The sequence below is a fragment of the Lichenostomus cassidix genome, chromosome 1Aa, assembly GCF_008360975.1.
Source record: "Lichenostomus cassidix isolate B80296 chromosome 1Aa, HeHo_3.0, whole genome shotgun sequence".
NCBI lineage: Eukaryota > Metazoa > Chordata > Aves > Passeriformes > Meliphagidae > Lichenostomus > Lichenostomus cassidix.
This window is the reverse complement of record NC_139480.1, coordinates 32,119,952-32,147,791: the sequence shown is the minus strand read 5'-3', so window position 1 is coordinate 32,147,791 and position 27,840 is coordinate 32,119,952. Positions and strand designations below refer to the sequence as shown.

General features: G+C 36.5%; 1 protein-coding gene across 2 annotated transcripts in view; it reads right to left on the bottom strand.

The window, feature by feature from the left end:
* Positions 1–148: 148 nt before the first annotated feature.
* The window catches only part of TBK1 (TANK binding kinase 1), a 28,168-nt gene continuing 476 nt past the window's right edge, over positions 149–27,840 (bottom strand). The window contains exons 2-22 of one of the 2 annotated variants that reach the window (XR_014847248.1): positions 24,153–24,270; positions 22,308–22,448; positions 21,349–21,478; positions 20,597–20,778; positions 19,628–19,788; positions 17,654–17,764; positions 15,718–15,897; positions 14,109–14,305; positions 12,862–12,920; positions 11,657–11,748; positions 11,117–11,218; positions 9,134–9,212; positions 8,132–8,253; positions 7,930–8,006; positions 7,551–7,590; positions 5,165–5,266; positions 4,979–5,075; positions 3,818–3,924; positions 3,456–3,527; positions 734–2,672; positions 149–702 (exon numbers count right to left, since the gene is read on the bottom strand). Coding sequence is in view for 1 of the 2 variants with exons in the window: in XM_085044259.1 (XP_084900385.1) it covers positions 2,621–2,672; positions 3,456–3,527; positions 3,818–3,924; positions 4,979–5,075; positions 5,165–5,266; positions 7,551–7,590; positions 7,930–8,006; positions 8,132–8,253; positions 9,134–9,212; positions 11,117–11,218; positions 11,657–11,748; positions 12,862–12,920; positions 14,109–14,305; positions 15,718–15,897; positions 17,654–17,764; positions 19,628–19,788; positions 20,597–20,778; positions 21,349–21,478; positions 22,308–22,448; positions 24,153–24,239 (2,190 nt within the window). In the remaining variant the exon portion in view is untranslated. Of the gene's footprint in view, positions 2,673–3,455; positions 3,528–3,817; positions 3,925–4,978; positions 5,076–5,164; positions 5,267–7,550; positions 7,591–7,929; positions 8,007–8,131; positions 8,254–9,133; positions 9,213–11,116; positions 11,219–11,656; positions 11,749–12,861; positions 12,921–14,108; positions 14,306–15,717; positions 15,898–17,653; positions 17,765–19,627; positions 19,789–20,596; positions 20,779–21,348; positions 21,479–22,307; positions 22,449–24,152; positions 24,271–27,840 lie in introns of both variants that reach the window. The other variant, XM_085044259.1, reaches the window with a different exon arrangement.

The following is a 27,840-nucleotide window of genomic DNA, read 5'->3' as shown; positions in this document are numbered from 1 at the left end:
TTTCTGAACAGCTGGATAATGCAAACTGAGCTGCAATTTGCAACTTCATATTTCAGGCTCTCCATTGTGCTTACAAGGAAGTAAAACTCATAATGCAATACTGAAATTAACAGAAAATTAAATTATGAAAAGGCAGAAGTACACACTGTACAATAAGTGGTTGATGATGTATTTATGCCATTAAGCTGTTCACTCATGCATTTTCACAATTCCTATGAAGACAGGTTTGTTCAAGTAACAGATAATTAATATATTCAGCTAAACCCCCCAAACCAGTAAACCAGCTTCAGGAAGAACGATATATTACTTTCTATTACTTCTTTTGGCAAATCAATAGCATGACTTATAGTATCAAAACACTTAGTTTGAGCAAAAAGTTGATGGCACAGTACATTATGCTTTAACTTGAAAAATTATTTGCTTCATCATAACGTAATGAGAAGACTATGAACTGATTACTTCAAGTTCCTTTGCTACTGCTTTGTTAAAATTGCTTTAGAAAAAGAAATTTTAACAAGATTAAGATTACTGATGTACTCAGCAACACTAAAGCCAGCAATGTTTAAAATAAACATAACAAAACATTTTAACCATGTAAAAGAATGCTGCACATATTTCAACATACAGACTACATTGTTACTACAATTAACTTTCTTTTTCAGACTGCTTCAGTATAAGGAAGTTGAAAATAATATATTCCACCTAGCATTTTATTTCTTTCAAGATTAAGAACTTTGAAACAACAAAGTGTTACAGCGGTAATGTTGGAAACAAAATACAGTTTATGCACAGCTAGAGAGCCCAATTCTTTTCACATTTATTTGTGTGTTTTACTTACACTCAATGAGACTGTGGATGTGAATGAGCAAATGTAAAAGCAGGCATTAAAACATTCCAGTTAGACATGATTCCAGTATTTTAAAACATTTAAAAATCCATGGCTAACCAAGGAAAGATGTGTGACAAACTGATGCACTCCTTTTGCATAGCTAGATTTTTTGGGTGACAGAATTTGCAAAGACAGAAGCTGCTCACATGGGTGTAAAAATGTTTGAATTCCCTTTTTTGATTCTCACCAAGAACACTGGAAAGCAGGTCTTGGACATCAAGGCATGTGCATTTCCTTTTCTTTTAAAATGAAATATTCATTTACAAATTCCATAAGTTTCCCTCAAAATAGTTTCTTAAAAGAAAATGAAAATGTTTTGTGTTCTGACCTGGACAGATAAGCAGGGAATAAGCACCACAAAACTACCAGATGCTATCATCGGTCAATGTTGTTTAGCTTATACCTAAATGTTCCACCAGTAATTACAGAAAATTCTAAATATAGTTGGTCCAGCTCTTACAGATGTAATGCAGCAATGAGAAGTGCTATTGGACACCACTGCACATCCATGGCCAGGTTTCCCCAAGCAAAGAATGAGTTCTGTAATATTTGCATGCTTATTTGAAACAAGTATGTACATCTGTAGTATCCAAAGAAAGGGATGTTTCCCGAGCTTTTGCTTGTTTTCCTGTTCTCTTTCTCCTATGTATTTTGGAGCAGAATGTTTCACTCTGCATCTCTGCAACTCCATCATGTAGTGCTGAAAGCAGTAACTACTGATGCTCAAAAATAAATATACAGTCTTATAAAATTTTCCATCAAAGTTTGGTATCTGAGTTGTAAGTCAGCAGTGGGAGTGGTCCCTTTTAAAGCTCTAGACCAGTAACTTATTTTCCACTTTTCAGTTACTACTGAAGCATGATGCTATCCAGTCTACTGACTGTGCACAAATTCTTCTCAAACCAAATTTTTAACCCTTTTAGAAAATTATACCTGCAAAGAAGATGAAGAAGCAGCTGTTTTAAGAACCCACTGCTGTTGTGGTGAGCAACAAGACTTCAGAGAAATTCTGAAAATACTGTACTCCAAAAAAATGAATTTTTACATTCATTCTGACAAGCTGGAGTGCAAAACTTCCATATACTGAGCAGTCAAATGATTACAGACAACATGGCACCAAATATGGAGAGAGCGTAAAAAAATATTGTGAATTTGCTTTCTCAAGTGGAAGTGAACAAACGGTTTGGAAGAGAAGGAAAGAGAAATGCATTTCTGTTCTGATCCATCTGTACTCTTAGTCCCTATTTACACTCATTTAAAAACACCTCATTTAAAACATTCATCATGTTCTGTAATGATCAAAGTCATTCAGCTAGACTCCTACATAATAGTGGTTGTTAAAGGAAATCCAAAATACCCTTTATACAAGGGTGTTTTGGAGTACTGCAAGTCCTCTTGCAATGAGGACTAAATTGCATTCTGAAAAAAACCAGTAATATTCAAAGTAGACAAATGGCAATTTCATCAACAATACTTTTCCCTTTAGGACTCCTCAGAGATCCTCCAAGGGGCTCAATTCCCTGCCAGAAGTTATTCTATCCTAAAAGTGACCAAGAAAAGATATATATTTCTTTTGTATTTACATATTATACATATTTACATTTTCTTTAACACTACAGTTGTTGAAGGCAAAAACCCCTGCATACAGATTTATTATCTGCCTTTAACTGTCCCAACAGTATTTTTTTCCCTTTGAAAAAATTTACAAGTCCTCTTCAGGTCCTGTGGAAGCTAGATACAGTCCACGTTTCGCCGGCCACCGTCCATAGTCAAAGCACCAAATCTAAACCAAAGAAACAGTATATTTTTAGGTGGTTGACTAGATTAAAGAATCAATCTTTGATTTATTTATGGAGTTTTCCTTTCCCTTGACACATGCCAATACAAGCATTTGTACCTAACTTTCATATGTACCTAACTTTCGTATGAAGAGCAGAAGCTTTGCTGCTTGTATGGGACTGGAAGTGGGGAACAATACAAAACTAATTCTGCTTGAAGCTAAACTCCACTTTACCAGCATTTTACCTTGGAACTTTCAGGAGATGTTTATTTTTATATATTTTATCATCATCATAGGAAAAAACCCAAAATCTGTATGTAATAATAACAGTACTCTCTCAGGATTTTAAAAACATGTTTGCCTCTTCATGGTATTTAAGCAATCCAAAAACTGCAAAATCATTAATTCAGATTGGTGTAATTCCACAGTTGTTAAAAATGACGTCTAAAAGTGAGGAATTAAAAGGCAGTACTGCATTGCTGCAACAGTCTTGTGTTTAAATTCAGAACTTAATTGTCTGTGCAACAGGAATTTTTATTAGCTAAACCAAAGTAAAATGAAACAAAAATGCCACAAAAATGGCTGTGGCAGAATTTTACAGATTTTACAGCAATGCTCCAAGGTTTTGAATAATTATTTTGTTACACCTCATTTGAACAGTTTAAAATATATTTACAGTTAAAGACATCATAGAATTGCTCCCTTAGTTTAAATTCGGGGTCTATAAAATGTACCAAATTAAGCCTGACCCTAGTTTCAGCCCCAAAAGGGAAAACAAGTGCTTGCCTTTCCAAAATGTGATTGTTTTCAGCCAGCTCTTTAACAACACCTTCCATTTCCTCCTTTAGTTTCTTCATCCTGCAGTAACCAGAAGCAAAAGAAAGTTTTTATAGGGATAGTTACCTGCTCTGATCACTCCTCACCACTGTTTTCAGCAACTTGCCATTACATACAAAATAAGGGTTGGTTATTTATGAGGAGACAATGATATATTAGTGCTGTTCCCCACTCACTTCCAGATCTGTGCCACTACTTTAGCAATGTAAAATTCTTGATCTTAATACAGCAATCTCTAAGTCATTTTTTTTTTCAATTTCCCTGTATAGCAAGTATACAATATTATATCAATTCCATTACGAAATTCTCACCCAAGAGTCATTTCCACTAGTGTGTTTGAGCTTGGATAGACTGTATTCATTGTATGTTTCATCCCACTGGAAGCTGCAAACATTTTCTGTGGAAGCTCATCTTGTAACTGTAACAGGTAAAAAGGAAATTTAAGTTACAATATAAGTTGTCAGTATATCTTGATGCCCACCTTAAAATCCTTTTTTAAATTCTCCATTGCTGTGATACCTCATAAATTCATTACAGTACTAAAGTGGCTGATATTCTCTAAGCTGGGATCATCACAGCAAGTTTTGTATTGACATTCCCTGGTTTGTTCCATCTTCTTATCTAATACTTTCATAATAAACTCTGGAAATGAAGAATTATCCATTTGCTATGTCTGTAGACATCCTAGGGCAACAGGATCCTAATCAATCAATGGATTAGTGGTGTTAATAAAATACAAAGAACAAGTTAAATGCTGCTCTCCACCATTCCTTAACTGATTTTACATTTAGCAGGGGCTTTTCTTTCATTCGTCTTTCCTTTCTAAAAAATAATATGAATAAATAAATTTTACCACAGGAAAATGCTCTTATTCTCTCAGTCTTGAGGTAATTCTGATAAGTTTGCATCCTGCAGGGTTACCGTCCAAATCATTAGTTTAACATTTTTAAGTATGTATCCCATAACCTTGACTATGGAACTGGCATTTCTATACTTCGTAAGAGCATTAGGATAATCCTCTAGGTCCTCAGAAAATGTTATGGTAACAGTTGCACAGAACATTTCTCAATGAACCCACATCCATTTGCACTGATTTTTTTTGGGGGGAAATGCTAATATTACAAAAAAACCCCCAAATTCACAAACCCCAAAACATCCAAACCCACAAGCCCCACCAAAAAAACCCCCACTCAAAAAATAACCACCCCAAACCAAATCAACCCCACCAAATTCCAAAATCAGTCATGATTCAAAAAATCACATTACTCAATTATTCAAAAAATAACACCATTCTCTAGTCCACTCTGACACAGCAATGAAGCTACTGTAGACCCCATACTGCACCCACGAAGCCCTGTATTTTAATACAACTGCATTAATGTAAGACTTGCTATAAACAACACTATTGACGTGAAAATATGTGGAAGTCTTTCATCTATTCAAATACTTCACATAGTTTTGAAGCATTCTACCTCATTTATATAATCCTGGTATTTGGACACCTCTTCTGCAATACCAAAACACTGGTTGGTGAGAGCCAGCAACTGCTTCCGTGTGTGAAGCATTTTCCTAAAAGAAAAAGAGTTTTCTTTTAAGAGCTGCCTATATAAAAGTGGGACAGTGAACATAACCAAATACTAAAGAAATAGATAGCTTGCCTTGTCCAGTCCTCAGCTTTGTCCAAAAATGTATCATACTTGCTGACACATTCATCTTTGAAAAGAGCTATGGCTTTTGTAGCATGCAAATACAACTTCTGCCTGCAACACAGAAACAACCAAAACAGTGACATACTGAACTCAAAACCTCATTCCTCTAACTATCTGAAATGTGGAGAAAGACTTGTGGACTTGAAATCTCTGCAGCCACCTTTATTCAGGCTATTATAATGTGTAAACATTCAACATTCTACAGGAACTGACAGTTTATTTCTCAAAAATACCCCCCAGCAGGGAGGGAAAAAAAATATTTGAAGCATTTAGTTTGTATTTGTATATGAATAAATGGTCAAATGTCTTCTTTGAGTCAGCTGGTATATTTAAGGAGAAGGGATTCTAAATGGAAAGGACAAAAGTCCTAATTATTTCACATTTGCCTACTGCAGATACTTGGAACTTCCAGCATATATGAATAATCCTTTGCAGTGAGTAACATACATGCAAGAAAAAGAATTGGAGTTTTGTGTGAGCCTAATTTTATGACAAGAGGAAAAAGAAACAAGCAGCAAAGGAAAGGAAAGCAAAACAAAACCCAATTCTTGTTAGTGTGGCAGACAGTAGTCCCAGTGTAACTGCCTCGCCATGCTATGCATTGTGCCAGTAAGTGTAAGGGATACTGGAACAATATAGACTAACACCTACTTCTGGTATTTCATTAAGTCTTGCATGATAGATATTGGTTAATTAAATTCTAGCTAGAGTGTAGCTGGACTGTCATCAGGAAAGCATACCTATCATTCAACCAGAAAAAAAAATTCAAATTGAGCGCTGGTCCCTTGTCTGCCTAGAGGTAAATATTACAAAGGCGAGACTGTGCTGCTAATAGTACACAGTCCTTAACAAAAGCCACTGCCATTTCCCTCTGGGGTGAATCAAGTATAAAAAAGATGGAGTTAGGATCTCAACCTGTACAGTCCCAGGGAGATGCTTGTCGTAGAAAATATACCAGTGTTCAAACCATGAAAATGAAGCATATTTATTTGAAATTAATCATATTCTAATGCAATGACATGGTTTTAGTAGTAGAAAAACCTCTCCTCTGCTTGGCAGTTATCCAGTTGAGCTTTCACTATGGGAAGATCAAGTGGCATGGTTCTGCCCTCTGCATGACAGCTTTCTATCAGTAGTTGTCAGTGAAGCCACACTCATGGTAGCAAGAGCAAGACATTTTAGAAAATTCGTAAGTGGTATCTAAATTCATGCAACATTCAGCGAAGTCTAGGGATGCACTCAACTGAGCAGCCATGGGGAATAACTTATTTACTTAAACGTAAGCATCTAGCATCATTTGAGATAGAAACTTGAAATGGTTTGGGTTGGAAGGGACAATAAAAATCATCTTGCTCCAACCCCCCTGTCATAAACCACTGCCAGAGATGGGGCAGCCACAGCTTGTCTGGGCAACCTGTTCCAGTGTCTCATCACCTGCAAAGAGAAGAGCTTCTTCAATGTATCCAACCTAAATTTCCCTTCTTACGGTTTGAAGACATTACTCCTTGTCCTATCACTGCAGTTCCTGATGAAGACTCCCTCTCTGGCTTCCTTGTAGGCCACCCCCTTCAGCTACTGGATGGTCACCAGGAGGCCTACATGCAACCTTCTCTTCTCCATCAAAGACATCCTGCCCTGCTTCTGACCACCTGTCCAGAAAGGTGTAGGTTTCCCATCTGACTTGTGCCCTACCTCCCAGTCTCAGAGTATGTCTCAGATACCTTAGGGCAACTTAAATGACTTTAGGTATATGAGGAACTGAATAAATCCTTAGACAAGAACAGAAGTATGGAATCAGTGGAGACTGATCAGAGTTTAGAGACACAAGTTACACACAGATGCTTAATGTGGCCACCTTGCATGAGTGACAATTTTGAACAGGCATGAAGAAAGGCATTAAAATTAATTTTGAATGCTATATTTCCTAGAAGATTAAATCATTCTAGAATTTCAGTCAGCTAGTCCATATTTTACTCATCTGTAGAAAATTATCTACACCTTCACTAAAAAGTAATTTTGATCGTACTCAGGGCTATTTTCTCCCTGAAAAAACAGGATAAAAGTCTACTTCCTAGAAAACAGTTATGCTCACATAACAAACATGTATTTTGCATTTAGATGGCCTATCAATCAAAAAACTCTACAGCCAGAAAGCAATTCATTATCATATGCTGGTACCCCTATGTATTTAAGATATTTAAAAGAAATTTTTTACACAGCAATCCTAAAGAGGTTACAATTTACAATAAAAATCAACAGGATGGGTTATTGGCAAGAGCACCTGGAGGACCTGAAAGCAACCATGGTAGATCCCAAAGGTAACTTCAAAACTTACTTGTCAAACTTGTGTATTTGTTCTTCATTATAAGGAAGCCCTAGGATCAGAGCAGATGACAGACATTACCAATCTAACTCTCTTAGTTATATTTATGCAAAACTCTACTAAGTTTACCCATTTCCTACGCAGTTTCTTTCTTATGATAGGTAAAAATGGTCATAGACTTTTTTCCTCCTTTCCAGTCTTCCAATTCAAATTTATGTTATTAATAGTGGTGTTTCATTCATATGGGGTTTAACATAACATCACACTAAGAGGAACCTAAGACAGCCACTGTGGCTAACTCTCCATACCTACCACTAATACCCTAGTCAAACTGAAGGACTGTCCTTTGCATTACATTTTATATTAAAAGTGAATCAAATAAGGTACTTACTTCGTTCTGCTTTGTCTTTTTTGAACTGATAATAGATGTCTGTGATGCAAGACAGCAGCGCCTGCAGCCTTTCTGGACTAGAGTGACAAAAGGAAGAGAAAGATATTTTATACATAAGCTTAAATACCTATCAATGAGTTTTATGGACTACAACTCAATGCAGAATTCAATACATATCAGAACAATAAGTACAGTTACTCACTTTCTGTCTCTTGGATGCATGCCTTCCTGATTTGCCCAGGTGTCAGCCAGTAAACCACCAGGAGAAAGTTTGGTTTTGATATCTTGAAGACTAGTTTCTATTGTGCTCTGAGGGCTGGAGAGCTACATAAGAGCAAGAAGGTTCAATCTTATCACTGTGTAAAGTGAAAAATTACTTGAGTATTCCTTGAGCATGTTAATAACACAGACCAGTTTGCTTCACTGATGTCCATTAAAGAAATATATCCAACTATCTGCCTAGGCTTTGCTAGTAGCAGATAAAGCAAGGTATTATTAAAGAAAGAATCATATTTGATGCTGGCATTTCTGTTAGTTAAAATTTATTTTCTTTCAACAATAACCTTCAACCTTTCATATATCCCTTATTTACTTCTACCCTTGTTCTTCTGTTTTATTAAGAATTTATATAATAACTATTCACATAATTCATACCTTCCTTTCTCTGCAGTTCATACAACCTTCAAACTAAAAATGCACTAATCATCTTTTGCTTTTAGAATTGAGAACTTTACACCTGCTCCCAGTGTGTAAAGTTATTTTCAATTTTTTCTTTACATGTCTGGAAACATGATGCACATTTCAAAGCAGATAACTCTGAAGTGTGTTTGCATTTGAACATTTTAGAAAGCCAAGAAAGTAGTCAACAACTCCTTAAGGAAAGGAAAAAAAAATGGAAAAGAAAAATAAAAAAGCAAAGTAAAATATATTTCAGGGTTATAATTCTTGAATATTTTAGAAAATGGGAATGTATTTTCAGGAACTTATTTTCACTACACTGAGCTAATATAAAATGATTTGTTCTGTTTTCAGAAAGATATTAACATTGTTAAAATGAATGGACATTTTAACAACCACTGGCAAACTAGAAATTACATTGAAAATTCAGAATTGTTATTCAGAGAAGCCTTTATTACCATGTACTTGGCTTTTTCTGTAGAAACACCATTTTCAGAATGACAGGGTAACTTTGTAAGACACTTACGCGCAAGAGTTTTGTGTGTATCTCTGAAATTTCATCCACTTCTGATGCTTCCAAGTTGATCTGCATCAAATTTTCATATCTGACCAACAAAAAAACCCAAGCAGTTAAAAAAAGAAAATAAACAAGCAGTGAATATACTAGAAGTATTTCTTGAATCCAGATCATAACAGTAACTGCCTTTTCTTGTATATGAAATACAGTCTCTGTCAAGCAACAGCCATGAAACTGATAAATTTAAGTGGCCATTAACAATGGAAACATTTGAGTTTTGAAAAAACATTCCTTGATTTTTTCCTAAATTGGAGCTGTTAAAATTAGGTTTGATACTTCCATTCCTGAGTTGTTTATTCTCTTCTCATTACTTGTACTTGAAAGGCAGTGGAAGACTACTTCCTTTCATCAAGTAATTTTTAAACTCTTCTTAAAGTAAAGGTACTTAAAGTAGTTATTAACAAACTAATAATTCAGAGCACCAAAATGCTTTTCTGAGAAAAAGCTTACTGGGTTATTAAATGTTTAAAGGCTGGGATAGTAGGACCATCTGTTCACATTGATACTTTCCATATGACCATAGATCAAGTGCCAAATAAATTATTCACGACATTATTTTTCCTGTTGAGTCTCATGTACATTTTATTTTTAAAAACGCCGTCACAGTGTAACTGCTTTCAAAAAAATACATACTTTGCTCAAGTTCAATACTTTGTTTACCTTTCCAAATAAAGACTTTTCATTGTCATGCTTTGAAGCACAACCTTGAAAAGGAAGGACAAACAAGAGGACATGACCTTTAGAAGACGTTTATGGAGTTAGCAAGTCAAACAAACTGAAAATCCTGCCTCTTTGTAAGAAGCAAGAAGACCATGTGCAAACACATAGCAACTTTCTGTTCACATGACATCTACTCCAGTTCACAAATGAACGTAATTTTTTTTCAAACTGCTGCTCTGAGATACTCTTGAGTGCACCAGAGTCACAAATCTGAACCAAGCACAGACTGAACAAGATCTAGTCCTCCCAACTAGTGCAACTAGTATCTAGGCTGCACAGGTACAGGGTTATCTTGCAAGTTACCAACTTCCCTATTTCACTGTTGTGTTTTTGAAGCCAATACAAACTGACACACCTGTGTTTTAAGGTAGGTTTGGCACACACAGAGCAAATCTGTCAAACCCTTGGGTATCCACCATTATTGCATATAAGGTGTTCCATTTGCACAGCCATAGCAGCTCCAACAGGTTTAAGGCTATTCTTAAGCCTACTGTGCAAACCCAGTGGTTGTACATGAGTGCATTAATCTGCATTTTCAGAGCAGCCTGGTGGCAAGTTCAGAGAATGCTTTCACTAAGACAGCATTTGGGGAAGACTGCCAGTAGGCTGAACAAGGAAACTACCACCTGTAGGAGAATGCTAAGAAGAGGTGGTATTTAAAGTTCCTATCACACTGCATAAGAATAACACCTTTTTGGGAGGGGGGCAAGGCAGGTGGGCTGGGTTGTTTGGGGTTTTTTTTTGCAGGTGCCCTATGTTATATTTTGACATTAAAATCCCTTCCACACAGAAAATGCTGCAGACTTAAAACTGTGTAAGCGGAAGTATTTAAAGTCATATGCAACCAACTCAGTGACAAAAGCAGTAATGAAAGCAAAGCTAATTGATTCTTTGTCCAGGCTTTACTATAGCTTCTACAGTCAACAAGAGCAAATGAGCTGAGTGAGAGAAAAAAGGAGAAAAAGAACATACACAATTACTACTCAATAGTAATTACTTGTTCTTGTTAGGTTAAGGTGGAAAATTAACACTCTAATTTGAGTAACACATATGACCTAATCTGCATAAGTCAAAGTGCCAGCAGAAAATCCACGGTGACTCAAATTTAATTTTTATATGCAAAACCACTCCAAATAATCATAACTTAAAATACTATTGCCACAAAAAATGATAATGAAAATTCAGTGTGTCTGGTGTAGTGCTTCTACTCACATTTTCTCAGCTTTCTCAATGTTTCTGCTGCAGAAATCCAGCCTGATGTCAATTTCTGCCTTTTTATGAACCATTTCATTGTAATCATCCTTGATTATTTCACTAAAAAAGTGAAGTGTTAGTCTATTAAAAAAGTATTCAACTGCCATCCCACCAGCAATCAGTAATACAAGAATATACCAGCAGCAATAACTGCCAGGAGGAATTCCTTTCAGTTACAGATGCATTAACATAATCCTCATACTAAAATACCTTGTGCAAGCTGTTCAGTTGTATCTGCACGTTACCAGAGGTTAGACTTAAATTACCCACAGAAGAAAGTAAATTTGCAAACACCTTAACTTTTATTGTAAAAATATATATATATTGTTTTGTTTCCTTAATGACAGAAAAAAGGGGAAAATTCAGAAAGTACATCCTTACTCAAGGATAAAGAAAATCTCCCAAGATATCGAGAGATCACAAAATGATGTATTAATAATCAAGGCATATCAATTAAAAAAAATTAAAAAGCACAATGAAATGCCATCAGTTGCTTACATTAGCCATCGAATTCCTTTTCGCATCAGCTCCTGGTAAAGTAGCAAAGAACTGGCAACTCTACAGGCATAACATACAATACCTGTCACTGCCTGGAGGAAAAAAAAACATAAGTATTGATCTGGCATTCTCTTAACAATTGCTTCAAGTCAATACATCACAACAAAGCAACATAGATTAAAAAAAGAAAGAGCAACATGAGGATGGTAACTTAAAATGAGTAACTTGGCCTGAGTAACTTAAAATGAATAACCAAACACCCATTACAAAGGCAGACCTAAACATGGGTTTTCCAGCTGTGCTGAAGCATCTGTTAGGGATGAAAACAAATCCCACAAACAAAAATTATGTAACTTACAATTTCTGTTAAAGTCACAAGTAAATTTCTTCAATAGTTTAGGAATCAAGCAGATACATTAAAAGAAACTTGTAAAAACTGACCCTTTTTTAATTCTAAGGCTAGAGATTCTCTTCATTTACCCATTTCCACTTACAAGCTTGCTGCATTATTTAGAATTGAGAACAAAGTTTCAGATATTTTACAATATTTTAAATAGTTAGTATCAACTGATGCCTTTCTATTTATTAATTTTCAAGACTACTGGTATTTAAAGGGGCATACATTTTCAGGACTACCATGTCTGAATACTCCTCAGCAGTCAGTATTTCACATGTATAAATGGTCATCACAAAGTCAAGCATGGCTGTGCATATGTTCAGTAGTTTCAGAAAAACAACCAAAAGAATGAAACATCCTTGTCTCCCACAGATTCTGAAAATTTTTAAGAGGCAACAGAAATTCTACCCTTCTGCAGAGTCCTAGAGACTCTTCTCTATTGATCAAGAGTTGTTTTTCTAATGTTAAATTTTGCACTATGAGAGGTGAAGTCTAACTAACTTCAGGACTACACAGTATCAGGCTCCTTCTTCCCCCCACACTGAATTATACAGAACAGTGCACTTTGAATTTAGAAGACTAGACTTTGGGTTTGATTTTTAAAAAAAAACCAAACCATATTTTATATACAAAGTATGGCTTTAATATACTTTTAGATCCTTTGCTAACAAATGTACTTCTATCACTCAGAATCCTCATTAGCATATTAAAATAGTTTTATTAACATTATTATTTTGAAAATGAAGTAGCTTTCATTTCAGTATCATTATCTAAGACAGGTATATTATGTAAAATGATAATTACTCACTTTAGCCATACTGGCATCCCCATCCAAATCGTAACGTTGATGTACTTTAGGAAGTAAAACTGAAACATAAAACAAATATGTGTATTTTCTTATTTTCCAGAAGAGACTTCAAAATTTCAGATTCTTTCCCCCCCTGTCTCCGTATGGCTTTCAATATCATGTGGTTCTCAAACACACCTTTAAAATTGGCCTTTGTCTTAAATGGTTTAAATAACTTGGTATCATCAGCAAATTGTCCTTCACTTCCTTTTCCAAACTCACTTCTGAACATGCTGCACAGCACAGATTTTACACATGTCTCCACTAGCAACCTCTCTCCATTGAGAGAGCCAACTGTTTCTCTCTGTTCTTCAGCCCCATGTTTGCCTGCATGGCAAACCATTCCCTTTTTATCTTATGGCTTAGTTTCATTGACGTTCTTAAGGAAAGGACTTCACCAAAGAGCTTTTTTAAACCTCAGGTAGCCCCTATCAGCTGAATCTCCTTTGCTCTCATGCTTGCTGGCTCCTTCAGAAAGCTCTGTGCCACAATATAAAGGCCCTGTTGATCCTTCCACAAACAGCTCACCTACCCACACTCCTCAGCATCTTTGTGTCAGTGCCAGCTGGCCTGAGCAGTCAGCATTTAGGATGTACTGACAAAAGCAACACTGACCTCTCAACTGCAGCCATGTCCTCCAGCTCATCATTTATAACAAAAGGGCTCTGGCATAGGCCCCTCTAAAAGCCTCTCAACGCTAAATGGAAATTCAAAACCTTTATTTCTTTTATTTCCCCCATTATGGCATTACCTTATCTTCTGAGCAAACATACATTGTAAAGACCTCCTCTGTTAACTGAAAGGCTAACCACATTCACAACAAGTAAAAAAAAAAGTAAAAGTTGACTTTCCACTTAGTGAGTCATAGAACAAAAGAACCAGCTTTGAATTACTTTCTATAATGTTTCTTTCTACTTGTTAAAAGTGTCATACTTCAAAAAAGCTTGGAACTCCATAAGCACCACTACATCTTAGCAGACAAATGTTCAGGTTCAAAGGACTTGGAACACTACACCTACTGTTCCTGTAAAAATGTTCTGGATGCTCAGCAGTTTTGAAAAACATTGGACTGCATACTTAGAACTTCAGATCTCAACAAAGGAAAATTTACAACAGCATTTCTAAGACATAACAGACACAAAACACTTAAATAATCCAAACTATTTACAAAAGACAGCTGTAAGAAAGGGGAAATTACTTTCACATACCTTCTTCATATACTAATCCAACAATGTTCACAGCCTCCCTGCTTACTACAAAGATAGGATTCTCCTCAGTTGTTCTGGGGAAGTGCTGAGCCAATCTGCCAGGCTCTAGTATTAAGCGCCGACCTTCATATATCAGTTCTTGATTCTGAGATGGTATGTCTGTCTGTTCTTTGACCAACTCATGAAATATAGCAGCTCTATAATACAAACGATATAATCAGCAGGGGTTAGACTCACTCCAATAGTTCAACAATTCAGACTCCGTATTATTTAAATAAAAATTGCTTTAATTTCTGATTATTTAAAAACTGGGTTTACACATAAAGCATTTGACTTTTAAGTAGAAAAAAAGCAGCACGCTGCCTAAGGCTCCAGGTTGCCCTGTTACAAAAATAAATGCTATTTCCTGCAAAATATCAAACTTCCTTTCTACCTCTGATTTTCTGCCAAAGCACGTCTGTCTAAACAGAGTTGCTCTGGTCAGAAGGTCAGTAAAAACAGGCAACACCAGATGAGGGGAAAGAAGCACACTTAAGTTTTCTAAGGAATATCCTTTTCTTCCAAAGACATGGATGGTCTCTCCAAAAGAAAGATCTGGTATTTTACATGTCAAAAACTTAAATTCAACCTGTAACCTATCAGATAGCCAGGTTATTTCTTAAAACAGCAGTAATAAGGAAGACCAAAGACACTTTGGAATTTTATTTACAGCAATCAACAGATACAAGGATAAGAACTCGTAATACCACCACACCTCTCTCCCCAAAAAAAACCCCACCACAAAAACCTACCACTACAACAGCAACAAAAAAAAGTAAACCAAATCAAACTAGCAAAACGTCCTACAAAGAAGGAAAAATCTTCAGTACACTAATAGGAAGTGCTGGTTTGCCTCATGTGCAGCACTAGTATACTATTGCTTGTTAATACTACACCTAGTTTATAAACAACCATACATGTAAACAATAACAAAAAGCCAGAAGCAAGATTTCTCTGCAAAATCAGTATTGGGGCATTCTCAAAATAAAAATGGGGCATTGAAATTGAAATGGCCAGAACTGTAATTACACATTTGATGAAATAACAGTATGTATCCATGTATTAGAAATTAACACACCTTACAGTTTTAATATAAGTACTTCATGTTCATAAAGTGAACCCCATATAAACTCTCCCAATTACCACTTCAGAACCCCTGTGAGAGTCTCTTGTCAATGTGTACATTTTGTATGCTTGAGGACAAGATAAGCAAGAGATGAAGACAGCCTCTAGAAAACTACTTTGTTAATAAGCAACGTATACAAAGGTGTGATGAGTTGGTCTCTGTTGTGAAAACAGACACATTGTTAACACATCAAGGATTAAGTCTGTGTTCTGCCACTAAATAAGACTAAGTTTAAGATCAGTTGATTTGACCTTCAGTGACTTTATTTTTGGTCAGCATGCTTCTGTATGCACTATGACTATGCAGGAGAATTATGCCCTTTCACTTCCTCAGATAAACTGCCAAGGAAAGGCCGCTGAATTTGTAACACTGGTGACATGAGGTCACAATGCTGTTAGTCTGAACAAGACCAAAGTAATGAAAAAAGAGAGAAAGAACACTTACGTATTATAGTTGTGAATATAAACTTTGTGCAAGGTCATCTGCTGTAATGAAAAGATGTGGATTACTATTCGGTGCAGTATGTCACTCGTCTCTGCAAAAAACTGGTCAAATCCCCAGCATTTTGCCTGGTCTGCTTCAAGAATATTGGCAAGGACAGGTGTGAGCAGTACTTGCAGACCCCTAGAGGATACCAGGAAGAGATTAGACAATTTGGGTCTACTTGGAACATTTTACCTTGCAACCAACTGCAATACTTCATTTTACTTGTCTCATAAATACACATCTGTTATCCCTTAAAGAATATGTCAGTGCCTTTTTTTCCTACACAGAGCACCAAAATATTCAACGGCAATGTCCACTGTTTTTCATTAATACATGTACTTTAAATATTTCATTTTGAGGCTTAACTATCAAGTAGCTTTTTTCGATATTTGAGAAATTTCAGACACTGCAAAAGTTACATAAAATTTAAAAAGTCTACATTGTAGAACTGAGGCCACCTTCTACTGTGTAGTAGCATTTTTCCCAGCTCACCCCACACACCAGAGTGTATCATTTTGAAGAAAGCTACTGCAATTTAGGATTCGCTGGTGGAGATGCTTGTGTGAGCACACTATGTTGCTTTCAGTCAAAATCAGCTGGGTTAGCAAAGACTCATTATTTAAACTGTCAACACTAAGAACTAGTCCTGACTGAGATGGGGCTAAATAAGTACTCCTCAGATGCAGCTTGAATGCTGCAAAAAACCCCATGTAACTATTGCTTTATGGTTGTTACTATTCTAGGAGAAATATCAGCTTAAATTTCTTGCATTTCTACCTTAAGCACCTAATGGTAAGGATCTTTATGGATCCTATGCATGCATTATCATGAGCAACTTCTCCAAAATTTTAACATTATGTACACATCAAGCCTGAATCCAGTGGCAGAACTGGTAACATTTTGAAGCAAGCTCCAGTGGCTTGCAAGGACACCGATGACCCCATCAGACGTCAGTGGATGCTGTGCTCAAACTCACTTAAATACTAAACTTGTAACACTAAATACTGTTTAAATGCTACTTAAAAGTACTACTGTGAACAGCCGTTTAATGAAAAAATCTGCTTCCTTTATCATTTCAAGCAGTTCAATTATAGAGAATAAGAAGAGGAAACAAATGAGCAGTATCATGAGAAACATACAAATTGCAAGCTCTGCACACTCTTAACTAATGAATTTATATAAACCAGATTTTGACTCTACACCCCTTAAGGATGTACACATTTGGCTTTCAGAAAAGTTTGCTTCAAAGAGTCTCTTCATAGAACAATTTATTTCCTCCTTTACCATGAAGTAACTTTAAAGTACAGAAGAAGTCTCAGGAAGATAAATAGGTAAACGGGTTATGGAAGGTGTTTTCAAGTTCATCCCAAAATTAGATCTTTTATGAGTCATCCTACCGAAAATTATGGACACATGAAGCAAAAATATGATAATAAAATTGAAAAGATGCTATGAGTATGTGTCAAAATGTGCTGATGTGACCTTTTTCCTAACAAAAAGTAAGCGTCTGAACGCTCTTTACTGATCATTTGCTTCCTATTGCTTAATCTTTGTCATGTCTGAAGTCACATTCTTGTAAGAAATGAGGGTAAAAGTTCCTCATTTCTCATTCCTGAGGGTGGAGAAAATGCAGTAATAATCTTTCTTCTACTCAAACCACATCAGATTCCCAGGTGCTCATTTGTAAATTAGGAAAGGTAAAACTATTTGGATAGATAAGAAGCAAAAAAAACAACTTGCTAACCAAATATCACACTGTACTGATGTATTGAAGAGTTCAAACGAAAAGCTGCATCAGATCTCTGCTCCAAAGACACAATCCTGGAAAATAACTGGAAAACCTCAATCAAGGGACACTGAAACATTTTGTGAACATTTGTAAGTTCAAACTTACTTTGAAAGGCTACAAGAAACAGGCATCTTGCTACTCCACTCAATAGATCCATTTTCTGCTTTCTGTACTCCAGAAATAGTACCAGAAGGCTTTTGAGTAATTATTTGATACCTGCAATATATTACAAAAATAATGGAGACTTTAACTACTACCTCTTATACATACATAGGTCTAGTAACTAATACTCAAAGAGGCAGTAATAATACAAATTTAAACAACAGGTTGGTCTAAATTTGTAGATGGTGTAATAATTAGGAAGCTTCACTTACAAGCTGACAGAGCAGTGCTAAAAGAGTAAAGAACAAAAAGCTATGCTGGAGAAGCAACTTTGTCTACCGCAGCCTTGCGGAAAAGTTCAGGAGGTATCTCCAGCATACTGAAGGAAACCAAATGTTTTCACAAGAGTTAATTACTCAAAGTCAATTTAATTCAATTTAGACATCAACATGACTAAGTTCTAGCATGTTCCATAGCAAGAAATGATATTTAGCCACTACAAACTGGCTTGAAAATAGAGATGGAATATCTAGAAATCTACATACAATTTGGTGTTGTTTAACTTTGTATTGCAGAGGCAAGTATTTCTCAAATTTCACATGAAACAAATGAGGAACAACAGGTTTTCTGCAACAGAAAATTTCAGTTGGGCTTTCTCTTTTTGCAGGATAAGGTACATACAAAACATCTCTTAAGCAGCTACAACAAGAATTTCTGTGGGACAAAAAAGTCACAAGATCGGTAATTTCTTCAACTAAGAAAACAGAAGTCAGTTTTTCACGGAGTACTGGAACAGAGATGTTATTGATGTGTTAGAGCTTCCAAGTACCACCTTGTTTTATTTTTAAAATGCAACACACCAAAAAACAAAACAGAACCAGACTAACAGGAATCAGATACAATCATCACATCTCAGACACTTCTGTTTCCCTTGAGGAGCTACTCCTGTTATCTTCCGCTGCAGTCCACAATTATACTACTCAAATGTCAGTCTCAGGGTTGTGCACTCATTCCCAGACTGCTGGGGAAGACCATCATTTAAAGGACAACGAAAATGTGCAGCACTGAAAACCCATTTCAGAACAGCATAATTTTGCCCGAGTATCCAAGTTATACACACTGCACTTTAACAGACCAGCCTTGTGCCATACTGAAGGACACATATTTGGAAAAACAGCAGTATTTTGGGGGAGCTCAGTTCAGGTCTTTCTCAATTAAAATGCTTAGTTCAGGTCTTAAGGTGCCACACAGTAAAATCCCTGTTGAAGCAGAATGTTTCTACTAATTTTGGCTGGGATAGAATTAATTTTCTTCACAGTAGCGTATGGCACTATGTTTTGGATTTGTGACTAAAACAGTGTTAATAACACAGTCATGTTTAGCCATTGCTGAGCAGTGCTTCCACAGAATTAAGGAGTTTTTAAATGTTCTATTGCCCCAACCACAAGTAGGCTGAGGGCAGGCAGGAAATTGAAAGGGGACACAGCAGGACACCTGACCCAAGGGATATTCCATACCATACCATATTGATCGGCAACAGAAGGTAAGGAGGAGGTGGGGAAGAATTTGCCAGTGTGGCATTTGGTCAGGGACTGACTGTTGGCTGGTTGTGAGCAACTGGGGATTTTTCTGCATTACTTGCTTTTCTTGGTTTTGTTTCCCTTTGTGTTTAAGAGGCAAGGGGTGCTGCTTGTTGTGGACTTTTTTTACTTATTCAACTGTCTTTAAATCAACCCATGAGTTTTTGCACTTTCACCCTTCCAATTCTCTTCCCCATCCCACTACAGAGGAGTAAGAGAACAGCTGTGTGATGCTCAGCTGCCTACTGGGGCTATACAACAACAAAAGAGTATTTTTCCTTAAATATTTTCACCGTTTTAATGTTTGTTATATATGTGTAGGATTCCTTGGTAAAAAAGCATTTCAAGGGCTGATTTAATTTACCATCAGATAACATACTCCTTCTAAATTACCTACATCACTTCCTTATTTCTACGAGGTCCTCCAAAAGGTCGGAAAGGCAAACTCCCTGTTGCAGCATGGTAAAAGGTCACCCCTATGCTCCACAGATCAACTGTTGCTCCATACTTCTTCTGATGCTCTTTTCTCAAAACTGCTCGCTCATACATATCAGGATGCTAAAGAGAAAAAAAAGGTTAGAATTGCTTTATGAAACCTTATGAAGACAAAAATTCAATCTATCCTTTCACAGCAAGGTAATTTGCAAGTCTAAACTTTCAGCTCTTTAAAAAAGCAGAGCTTGCTTGCATCCAAGAAGTCGCTTAAGGTATTCTAACAAATATCACTATATTCCTAGGTATGACAGTCATTTTTATGAAAAGGTTTGCAGAAAATATTTTAAAATTCAGCTGAAGAGTGACTACTAGTATAAAAGGCCACTAAAGAACAGAAGAAATTCAGTATTCCTCCAGATAATTTTGAAACAACAGAAACCAAATTGAAAAAAGATCCATAGCAGAGGAGAGTATCAGTTATAATGCACATGTGGCCAAACATGGCAGGAAGAAAATCATGGTAAGGTGCTTGTCTTGATACTTCTCTACCTGCCTCTCTTTTGTTAGCCAAGGCTTCCCATGAATCTTAACTACACCTAATGTCATGCAAATAGCTCAAACACAAACTAAAACACATCTACAGAGATAAAGGCAAATATATTCATAACTAAAATATTGTTGTTCCTCCTTTCACACAAGGCAACAGTTGAAGTTAGACCAGGAAATTATTTCAAAGCTGATGTATTTACATCAGCAGAAGATGGCATGGCACAAGGTGAAAAAGTGCAGTGGAAAGTTATAAAAACAATTATAATACAGAGGTTTAAATACTAATTCCCAACAACCTGACCTTCACCTATTCAACTATAATCACACAGGGCCTCAGGCTTCAAACATTTCTTTGACAGAAAATGAAATCATATGGGCTTACTAAATACTCTTCTGTGCCATAGAGAGAAACAAATTGTTCATCATCTTCAAGTTCTCTTGCAGCACCGAAGTCTGTAAGTTTGTAAACAGACTGACCATCTTCACCTATAACACGCATTATATTGCCTGGTTTGATGTCTCGGTGCACTATTCCATTCTCACGGAGATGATTCATCCCAGCCACTTCAATTAAAAAAATAAATACAGAATTCATGTACAATTTGTGACACAGACTGTGCAAACACTGAATTGTAACTGATGCTAAGAAGACATGCTTATGTTCTCATTGGGTAATAGGTATGAGAAGGGACACTCAACTAACAAAAAGACCATGAACAGAGATTGCTTTTTTTTCCCTTTCCAAGCAGCCAAATTACAGTATTTCTTGCTCTCAGAAACATCTTTCCCATAAAGTAATGGAGAAAAATTTTACAGCAGGTAAACACAAGTAAACCACATTATTTTTCTTGTTTACTCTTCTGAAATTATCACTAGACATCAGTTCAACGTGTGAAAAATAATCTTGAAATACAGAAAAAAAATTGTATGAATTCTTTAAACAGAAATGGCTTCTTAATGCAGCTACCTATACCAATATAGACACAAATAAAGGATGTAATTCCATGTGACCATATTCATTTGTTCAATTAGTTGACATTGATTTAAATTTGTCTCTTCCCGTTCCAAGATAAACAAAACAAGTATGAGTTTGTTTCATTCAAAAAATTAGACTAAAGAGCAAAGTCTACATACCCACATCTCTCAAAACAATTAAGAACTCAGATTCTGGCAAACCAAAGGCATTAGATGGCTCCTCTAAAACTGTGTACAAACTTCCACATGGACAAAATTCCATAACTAGTACTTTGTGTCTAGTAGTTGTCTGGAAAAAAATCAAGAGATTAAGTATCTGATTATTATGACACTAACATCAGAAATTACTTATAACCACAAGATCTCACTTTCAAAAAAGAAAAGAAAAATAAAATCTATAGATATATCATAAATCCCATTCTGGTGATCTTCTTCAAAAGAAGTGCAGGCGGATTTTTATATTGTTTCATGTATTCCAACTTGAAGCAGAGAAAAACCTAAGAAAGCCTCAAGTTCTAGGCACCAACCGGTTGACAGGAGTATTGAGAAGTGGACAAATGAGAAACGACACACTGTAAGTGCTGAAAGTACCTTTGATTGTCCTTCTTTACTTTTTACTCATCTCAGCACCTGGGTCACTTCAACTGATCAGTTTCAGTTTCAGTTCAGCTGCTGCAATTTATACTATTATACAGTTCTACGTGTCCTATGTCATCATTCCATTGGTTGCAATGGAAAAGCATAAAATTGCCAGGATAACCAAAATACCTTAAACTATCAAACAGTTCCATTATTCAACTATTAAATATTAATATAGGTAGACAGCTTAAAAATCCTAATTCAAGATAAAACTTGGGACAGTGATGAAGAATCTTGAGATGAAGAATCATAACATGTGCCTACACTTTGAAGGTATTTTACCTACTGAAACCAAGTATATTCTTTCAACAGCAACAACAACAACAAAGAAGAAAGAAAGCCAAAATGTGGTGGTTGGGTGTGAGTATTTGTATCAACATATTTGTTACCATTTTCTCAAAATGTAACTATATGGTCTATAATTATGGATAAAACAAAAAGCAGTTACTGCATGTCAGATCACAACTACAATTCATTACCTCCTCCTCGATGGCAAACAATTTGACAATGTTCTTATGGTTTAGTTTCTTCAATACTTCAAACTCTCGCATCTGAACATCCACAGGACGAAGGAAACTTATACTGTTAAATACTTTGACAGCATATAAATCCCCAGTTTTCTGTTGAAAACAAATAAACTACTCATCAAACAGAAGCAAAAGATTGTAAATATACACATTGACATTATCCAAGCATTTTGAGATCTTCTATTGTAGATGTGAGCATAACCAGACAAGAAATATTTCAAAATAGTATTTTGTGCTATGGTGTAAATTCAGATTCTGAAAAAAAAATTAATTTGTTTAGCTTAATATAGACTAGAAGCAAACAGACTAGCAGAATGGCAACTCATTAGGACACAAAATCTAAGTGCTTTAAAACAAAAGAATAGTTAGCATAAGAAAGGCTACATGTTTAAGAATTACTCACAGACTTAGCTGAAATATATTTTTTCAGCAAGTTACTCGCACAAATCAATGAGAGGCACACACATACTTGGCTTGCTTAAGCTGAAAGACAATTTCCAGTAGCCAAATGTTGCTCTCTCTTTCTTTACTGTTCTGTTTACACTGATAAACCAGTATCTTGTTTTCTCAAAGGTTTTGTTTCAAGCACTATGTGCCACTGATGGAAAATCCTCAAGCAGTTCAAACCCACATAATAAGTGTCAGAAGCACAATCATGAGCTTAATCAGACTTAAGCTCTCAAGTGGGACTAAGCCCCAACATGCTGAGGCAACAACAGCACCAGCTGAAAGTGCAACTCCTGTCCCTCTCAGGGCAAAGCACCTCCCTGTGCCCACACTAGGAATAAGCTTGCATTAGCAGTTTGTGCAACAGATTCTTTCTAAGGACACAGCCTTCCTGTGCCCGGACAAGGTGTGCCGTGCAGCACACTTACATGCACTACTGGTGCCCAGGTACAAGCTTTCTCCCCTTAACAATGAGCTGCAGCTCACTGGCTCAGACTAGTGAGGGTGATGACAGGTGCAACCACGAATCTGGTTTACAGAGGAATCATTCTGCATTGAAATTCAGTCACCCAGAAAAGCACACTAACTGCTAAATTATTGCTTAATGTTGCTTCACACTTAAATGTGAACACAGAAACACTACAGCTTATCAATCACTTCATACTGATTTCACACAGACTATCATTACTGTAAGGGAACTTTCACACCTATGCTTATCTTCACTTTTTGAGACATAGTCTGAAATTCATAGGAATTGAATGACCTACACAAGTAAGGTCATTGTAGCTCCTCACTCAGGTTGCAACATACACGAGTGTATTATTTACATGGCAAAAAAATTACTATTTTGCACTGATTATTCAAGGCATGACACCAAGAAGATATTTAACATTCAAAAACTGACTTACAGACAACAACTAACAACTTCATACACAACAGTAAGAATATTTCACTTACAATACAAAAATCATAAAAATCACCGAAACAGGTTTTAAAGAAACATATGAAAAACAATGAAAGGTCAATTTAACAAAGATATAAAACATAGACTCATGTAAGGGAAACTGGTGGGTAACTTATTCCTATTCAAATTCATAAACAAGAATTTTTTTTTCCATAAAACTGAAGAAAAAAGGGAATGAAGAATTTATAACAGTTAATATTTTACAAGGAAAAATAATACAACATTAAAAACAAATCCTCGTAAATCTAACTACAGAACTCTAATTCAATGGACAAATGCTAAAAACTAAGCATGAATAACTACACAGATACATTCTCTAGGCCTAAATCTTGAACTTTTTTTGTTGATATCATTAAGCTACTTGTATATGAAAATTTCTCACAAACCTTCTGTCGCCCCCGGAAAACATTTGCAGTCGCTCCCTGCCCTAGAATGTCAGACAACAGCCAGAGGTAATTTGGAGTGCTCTGCATCTTTGCTCTTTGATTGAGTTTTCTTTTTCACCTTAAAAACAGAAGGTTCAATACACTGAATTATAATTTAATAAAATACATGAAAGGGACTTACCTTAATTAGAAAGAAATACAAATACCCAAACCCCAACTGTAACTCCAAAGACATGGAGAATTAAGAACAATCAAGTAGAGGAATAGGAGGTGAAACATGGAAACAAAAACAAGCCCAACAATCAAAACTAATGCCATCAACATAACACCTCTCTGCATTTAATGTCTGGATTCCTCAAACTTTGTTTGAAAAATCAACTGGAAAGGTGAAAGCTTTGTAATCCCTTTACTGTTGTGCACAGTGTTCAAATTATAAAGTAACAAAATCTATAGAAAAGAGTAAAAAACACATGCACAACATCTTCCAAAGATGAGCAAGACCTGTAATTGTATTCCATTATTCTGTATACATGCCAAAGAACAGAAATTAGAGATGATGGCAGGTATGTATACAAATATTTTAGATCACTTTGGCTCTGGAAGTTGCCTATCAGTAGAATTGTACTGGAACAGGACTAACAACTCACAAAACGCTATTTTTACATGAGCTAGAAAAAAGTCATGACCAACACAAGTATTTTTACCCACTTGCTAGAACCAGCAACTACTACTGAAAGATATGAAGGGACATTTCTCTCATCTCTAAAATTTCATACTGGGTATGTTACATCTAGAGAGACAGCCTGGCTTCCCCACCCTTCCTGAAATGTGAACTATCAAATACTCAGGTCTTCACTGATTCAAAAGAAAGAAAAAAAACTTTTGTTTCATGTTAATAATTTTAATTTAATCAAACTTTATAACTGCCAGATTTTCCTGCTTGCCAAAACAGCAGGAGCTACAGGTGAACACCTTTAACTTTTAGGTTTAATTAACACACTGATTTTGCCATTAAACCTACCAAAAGGCTCTAAAATCAAAGATGCAGCTTCCCAAACCTAAAGAATCTCAAGAGCAAAATGGCAACTGGACCAGGGGAAGCTCCTACAATAGCAGTCCTTGATCAGCTTGGCAGGGGACACTGCCTGTTACTTGCACGTGTTACTTGACAGAAACTGCTGACTGATACGCAAAGAAAGATGCCTTTCCTGTAACTATTGAAAAAGAGGCATGATAGAATTTCCTGTGTTTGTTACCAGAAGGTGACCGGCATTTTCTGATAGCTCCCTGGTGCACAAGGTGACGCGGGAGCCTCCCAGTGCGCACCACAGGAGAGCGGAGAAAGGCGCACAGCAGGCACCATTCTCCCACCCTGCCCCGGCAGCCAGCTGGAGCACACATCTGTGCACTGCTCCTGATCCTACCCTGCTGCGCTGCACACACACGCTCTTGTGACTCTGAACACATTTCCCTACACGCAGTCACTGCAGACTTCATACTTTCATTCAGCTATTCACTCACGTGAGATGTGAAGCTTCTTGCAAAGACACAATGCAAAGGCCTGATACAACTCTACAATTAATTGAGAGTCATGTGGCAATGCCATTTGCAAAATCTAGACAAAGTTCTTAATGCCTCTGAAGGGGACAAAATCCCTACTATGTCCAATCTAAACAAACAAACAAAAAAAAACCTAACACCACATCCCCAACCCTTACAATTCTTGGTTAACTCTGACAAGACAATTTGCAATAGTAGAATAAGATGATTTCTCCCATCAGGCAATTACTGTAGATGCCAAGGAGCTATCTCTGATGCAGACACAGAAGGTAAGGAAGAGCAGATGCAAAGAAATAATGCACAGCCTGCTCTGTAAACCATTTGCAAAATCTTCGAATTAAAACATTCCTCATAATTAAAACCCTGCTTGTTACAAGACAGCAGGCACATTACCAGTACACATGTATTTTTTTATTTACTTCCAAACAACTTTCATTAGACTCATATCAAAACACAGAAACTTTACAAATCCTTTCTAAGCAGACAAAAAGTGCACAGAAACACTTCACCAAAGTCTACTCAAATAAGAAAAAAATTTAGAAGCCTGTAAGAGACTGAATTACTATATTTGCAAAAAAGATAAAGATGACGTAGCTTATGCACAAGATCAGCTCTTTTCCTTTACCTTCTTACTTTATAATTAAATTTGCACAAAGACCAATGGATAAAAAAACAAAATGACATGTCTGCAACAGACAATCTTCAGTATCATTTAGGGGTTATTAATAAAAATCCCAAATCAGCAAGTCATTAATGCATTCTCAAGGTCTGGGGTTTTTTTCCCTTAGAACTACAGATATAAATATGCCAATATTAATCCCAGGATGCACACTGAGCAGCAAAACAAAGTTGTATTGCACTATTACACTTTTTTGTTAAAGGAGTACACTCTTTTTGGCAGAGTCTTCACTGTTAAGGTATAAAGTCTCATTCAGCTTTAACCTTCGAATTAGACTAATTAGATCGAATAACTTAGGTAATATGTTAGGCCTCCTTTGATTTAATAGTTTGCATTCTCTGACAGTCATAACTGATCTTTGCTAAATACTCAGCAGGTCAAGTTTTCATATCTTCCACTATATTCCTAAATCAAGTAACAAAGGGTTTCCCATTAAAAAAAAAACCACCCGAAAAAAAAGCCCAACAGGTCTATCTGTATGACTGATCCTATCACTAGACTTAATGCTGAACTTTCTATTTCTTCACATCTCACTTATGGTCATTTAGTCTGGTATGAGTCCAAAGCTCCTCATATACATCTAAAGAAATTTCTCCAGGTAGCAGTTTGATTTGTTGTCCCTCATGACTCAGTATTTCACACTTTTTAGGAGTTTTTTGCTGAATATTTTTCTGCTTCTCGTCATGCTACTACTTTTTAAATTTATCAGCAGAGAGGATTGTACTGAAAAAAGATTGCGTTGCTGATGTCCTTTGTTTTAAAATTCCCAACGCTTTGTAGCAGAAGTACTGACTGCTTCTAATTAACATGAAGTTTTCTGTTACCTCAGGCATGCAGGATAAGCACACAAGGCAGGTATGACTGCCCTGTTGACAGCTGCAATGTACACCTTCACCAGGCAAGCAGGGACTGATGATGAAGTTAAAAGTGATGGCTCTTTGTGTTTACAGGCAAGATCCTATATGCCACCAAAGCAAACAGGCAAGGTGCTGAGGTTCCAAAGAAATGTTATTTACAGTCTGGAAACTATTAAGGTTTTACACTTCCCTGTATGGCCTCTCTCAAGACTTAGAGAAGAAGCTTCTCTCTCTAAACCTCCTGCTTCCTACCTCTGTTTTCTTCATCTATGACCTGCTTACGGGACTTTCCAGTCCAACAGCTGGCACCTCAATCATGGAAATACCCTGCCCTTGGCCACACCAGGTGCTGCTTGAACCCTAAGGAAACAGCACATTCTCCCAAAGGCACACAAAACAAACGGCAAGCCTGGCTCCAGTGCTGCTCATCACCCCTGCTCTCGGCACGCCCAGTCCGTAACGCAGGAGAGGACTCGGCCTGTCTGGGACTGCAGCTCCTGGAAAGCAACGGAGGGCCAGGCTGAGGTACGGCGGGCACAGCTCCGGAGCTCATCACAGGACGAGCAGCAGGACGAGCTTCCCGAGATAAAAC